General features: G+C 34.5%; 1 protein-coding gene across 1 annotated transcript; it reads right to left on the bottom strand.

The window, feature by feature from the left end:
• Nucleotides 1-1,978: 1,978 nt before the first annotated feature.
• Nucleotides 1,979-2,917, bottom strand: OR5J2 (olfactory receptor family 5 subfamily J member 2; the record flags this gene model as incomplete). The annotated part of the gene is given in 2 exon segments (XM_080927656.1): nucleotides 1,979-2,473; nucleotides 2,477-2,917. Coding segments are annotated over 2 exon segments (936 nt in total).
• Between the last annotated feature and the right edge of the window lie 1,678 nt (nucleotides 2,918-4,595).

Here is a 4,595-nt window from a genome sequence, read left to right as displayed (position 1 = left end):
TGTACCAGTACCATGCAGTTTTTAGCACAATCACCTTGTAAATATAGCTTGAGGCCAGGGATACTGATTCCCGCAGATGTTTTCTTGTTGTTGAGGATGGATTTCACTATTCTAGGTCTTTTATTATCCCAGATGAAATTGCACATTGTTCTTTCCAACTCTATGAAGGATTCAGTTGGAATTTTGATGGGGATTACATTGAATCTGTAGATTGCTTTTGGTAAGATGGCCATTTTTAAAATGTTGATCCTTCCAATCCATGAGCATGGGAGATCTTTTCATTTTCTGAGATCTTCCTCAATTTCCTTCTTTAGAGGTTTGAAGTTCTTGTCATACAGGTCCTTCACTTGCTTAGTTAGAGTCACACCAAGGTATTTCATATTGTTTGTGACTATTGTGAAGGGTATCTTTTCCCTAATATCCTTCTCCACATGTTTGTCCTTTGAGGAAAGGAAGGCTGTTGATTTGTTTGAGTTAATTTTATATCCATTCATGTTGCTGAACTTGTATACCAGCTGTAGGAGTTCTCTGGTGGAATTTTGGGGTCACTTAAGTACACTATCATGTCACTGCAAATAGTGATGTTTTTTAAGATCTCCACATTAAACCAGGTACACTGAAACTATTAGAAGAGAAAGTAGGGAAAATATTAGAACACATAGGCACAGGAGAAAATTTCCTGAACAGAACACCAGTGGCTCATGCTCTAATGTCAAATATTGACAAATGGGACTTAATGTGATTGCAAAGTTTCTGTAAGGTTAAGGACACTGTCAAGAAAACAAAACAGCAGCCAACAGAGTAGGAAAAGATCTTTACCAACCCCACATCAGATAGAGGCCTAATATCCAAGGTATACAAAGAACTCAAGAGGCTAGACACCAGAGAATCAAACAACCCTATTAAAAATGGGGTACAGAACTCAACAAAAAGTTCTTAATTGAGGAATATTGAATGGCTGAGAAGCATCTAAGGAAGTGCTCGACAATCTTAGTTATCCGGGAAATGCAAATCAAAACAACCCTGAGATTCCACCTCACACCAGTCAGAATGGCTAAGATCAAAAATTCAGAAGACAGCAGATGCTGCTGAGGATGTGGAGAAAGAGGAACGGACACTTCTCCACTGTTGGTGGGGTTGTAAACTGGTACAACCACACTGGAAATATGTCTGGTGATTCCTCAGAAAATTGGACATAGTACTACCTTAAGACCCAGTTATTCCACTTATGGGCATATATTTCAGAGAAGCTCCAACATACATCAAAGACATATGCACCACAATGTTCATAGCAGCTCTATTTATAATAGCCAGAAGCTCGAAAGAACCCAGATGTCCTTCATTAGATAAATGGATACAAAAAAAATGTCATATATTCACACAATAGAGTACTACTCAGCTATCAGAAACAATGACTTTTGAAATTTTTAGAAAATGGATGCATCTAGAGAATATCATCCTGAGTGAGATAACCTAATCACAAAAGAACAGACATACTATGCAGTCACTGATAATTGGATACTAACCCCAGAAAGCTCTGAACACCCCAGAAACAACTCACAGACTATATTAAGTTCATGAAAAAAATGAAAAGGAAAAACTATTATTCTTCATCTTTACACATCAAGGAAACTTTGACTAATTCCAGGTCACATCTTGTTTTACATGCACTTTATACTCACTGTAACTAGTAAGATCTTAATGCACACTATCAAACGTTTATAAAAACCAAGTACTGACAAAAATGTATTTGTATACTTTTATGCAAAAATTCTTAAATCTGTACATTTATCTTTGTTTTTAAAAATAAAGTTGTTCAATTAAAAAAATTATCTTCTAAATGTGAGTCTTCATCTCAAAAAAATACATTTTAAGACTAAAATTTTTAAACACAAAAACTAGAATTTGCTTACTCTGTGTAAGTCTTTTTGAGGAAAAACTTGCTCATAAGTATGACAGAAATTTTACTACTGTGGAATTAACATGAGAAGATTTTCATTTCTATGGCTCTTTTTGTAGCTTCTTTCACCTCTTTGTTCCTGAGACTGTAAATCATTGGGTTTAACATGGGAATTACCAGTGTATAGAACACTGCTACCACTTTCTCTTGTTCTACAGAATACTGGGAACTTGGCTGAATGTAATTAAAACTTAATGTGCCATAAAATATGGTCACAGCAGTCAAGTGAGATGCACAGGTGGAGAAGGCTTTTCGTTGTCCAGAAGTTGAAAGTATTCTCAAAATGGCCAGAGCAATGAATATGTAGGATATGACCACAATCAAGAGAGTACCGATGGCAATAACTCCAGAGAATATCAAGAGCAAAATTTCATTCATGGAGGTGTCAGAACATGAGAGTATCAGCAGTGATGGTATGTCACAGAAGAAGTGACCCACTATATTAGGTCCACAAAAAGACAGCTTACTCAGACTTACAGTGTGCGTCAAAGAATTAATAGTTCCACCGATGACTTAACCAATGACCAGCATGGTACACTTTATCTTAGACATGGACACATTGTAGAGCAATGGGTTGACAATGGCCACATAACGGTCATAAGCCATTACTGATAGCAAGAAACCTTCTGTGGTAACAAGCACTCCAAAAAATAAATGTTGCATGATGCAGGCAGAAAAAGAGATGGTTTCTCTCACTACCAAGAAACTAATCAACATTTTTGGTGCAATGACTGATGAATAACAGGCATCTACAAATGATAGACAACTGAGGAAAAAGTACATTGGTGTGTGGAGTTTGGGGGAGACATAGATTAAGAGGATCATGCCCAGATTCCCTAACAAGGTAGCAGCATAAACTACCAGAAATAAAACAAAGAGTATCATCTTCAGTTCAGCACTATCAGTCAGTCCCAAAAGAATGAACTCGGTAACAACTGTACAATTGTCAGTAGCCATTCCCTTTTCATTAGACCTGAGGAGAGAAAGAAAAGAGTTTAGAGTATACAACGAAGAATTTGGTGTTTAGTAAATTCAGGCAGAGATATCATGTGGTTTAATATAACTACTAAATACATGTTTGTTTATTTATATACAGAAGAGTGAGAAGGAAAGAGAATCAAATAATAGTTACAAGGTTCTCTGATAAAGTCCCCAAAACACTATTTTATACTTACCTAAACTTTAAAAACGGGTATAATATTGCTTCTTTTCTGACCATGGTCCCCACAAGAACTGTATACTAATAAATTTCCTAGTTCAAGTATGAGAAACTCTCTTTTGGTTATGGCAGCCCAAATAAAATTTCTAAAATTTAAAAATAGAGACTATTTTGTTGTGCTTTACTGGCTCTAAGAGGTTGGAAGTAAGGCACTGCTGATGAGGCTGTTGTATGCTTGGGCACAAGATGAGCTACATCTATTATTCCAAAAGATTCCTTTCTCTGGTCTAGCTTCTTTTCTAGTAGTCTTTCTAGACTACTAGAGATAGAAATTCTGTGCAACTTTATTTTGAAAAAACAAAGATAAATGTACAGGTTTTAAGCATTTTTGCATAAAAGTATATGAATAAATTTTGTCAGTACTTGTTTTTTTTAAAGTATGATAGTGTACATTAAAATCTTACTAGCTACAATGAGCATAAAGTACATGTAAAACAAGATGTAACCTGGAATTAGTCAAAGTTTTCTTTTTTAAAAAAATAAAGTTGTTCAATTAAAACAACTGTGAGAACATAAACCTTAGAAAATAATATGTATTACTGTCAATTTTATAAACCAGAGTAACTCCTTAATATATTCTAAATCTTATTCTTATAACTACATGCAAGTACAACTTTACAGAAAGAAAGAGATCAATAGATCATGGAGGTTCAAGGCCCAGTGAATATTCAACTTCAAAATTCCCAGATTTAAAGTGCAGAAAACAATACAGAAGAGAATGTGGAAAGATTGTAAGAGCAAGATACCAGAAAGTCTATTGTGAAACATACTCTCTCTGAAATTTGAATATAAATAAGACAATGAACAATGCCAACATCAATTTGCATGTTAACATGAAACGAGGAAATTTTCAAAGACTAGATTCAGCCTCCCAAAAATCCACAAGAGAATAATAAGAACTGTGGAAAGGAGAATTAATTACCTTCACCTAGGGTAAAGAGTATAATGAAGGCTATCCAATATAAAGTGGTTAACCCTGAAAACATGTTACAAAATAGACTCAGGAAGATGTATTTATACATTTGATCATACACATGTGTGCTTCCGTGCACACACACACACACACACACACACACACACATGCATTTACACATGCATATACACATGCACATGCATGCACATTCACTATAAAAATAGAAAAGATATATCACTTAGGTAGGGAAGGGGAACCTGTAAAAGAGTAGAGTGAGGAAATAAAAGGCTAGTAATTATTTGATTACTAATAATTTATAAGGTAAAATAAATAAAGAAAACTGATTTAACATATTTAGGGCTCCAACTCTTAGCCTCTTTTAACAATTATTTTACCCTGTATTATATTTGTGATGTTATGGATAATATGCACAACTTAATTTTCATAAATAAAAATTCTCGGTTAAATTACAAAAGTACCAGGAAATTTAATACTTTAACTTT

Source organism: Micromys minutus (genome assembly GCF_963924665.1).
Source record: "Micromys minutus genome assembly, chromosome: 13".
Classification (NCBI taxonomy): Eukaryota; Metazoa; Chordata; class Mammalia; order Rodentia; family Muridae; genus Micromys; species Micromys minutus.
Note: the sequence above shows the minus strand (reverse complement) of the source record. Positions and strands in the feature narration are given on the sequence as shown.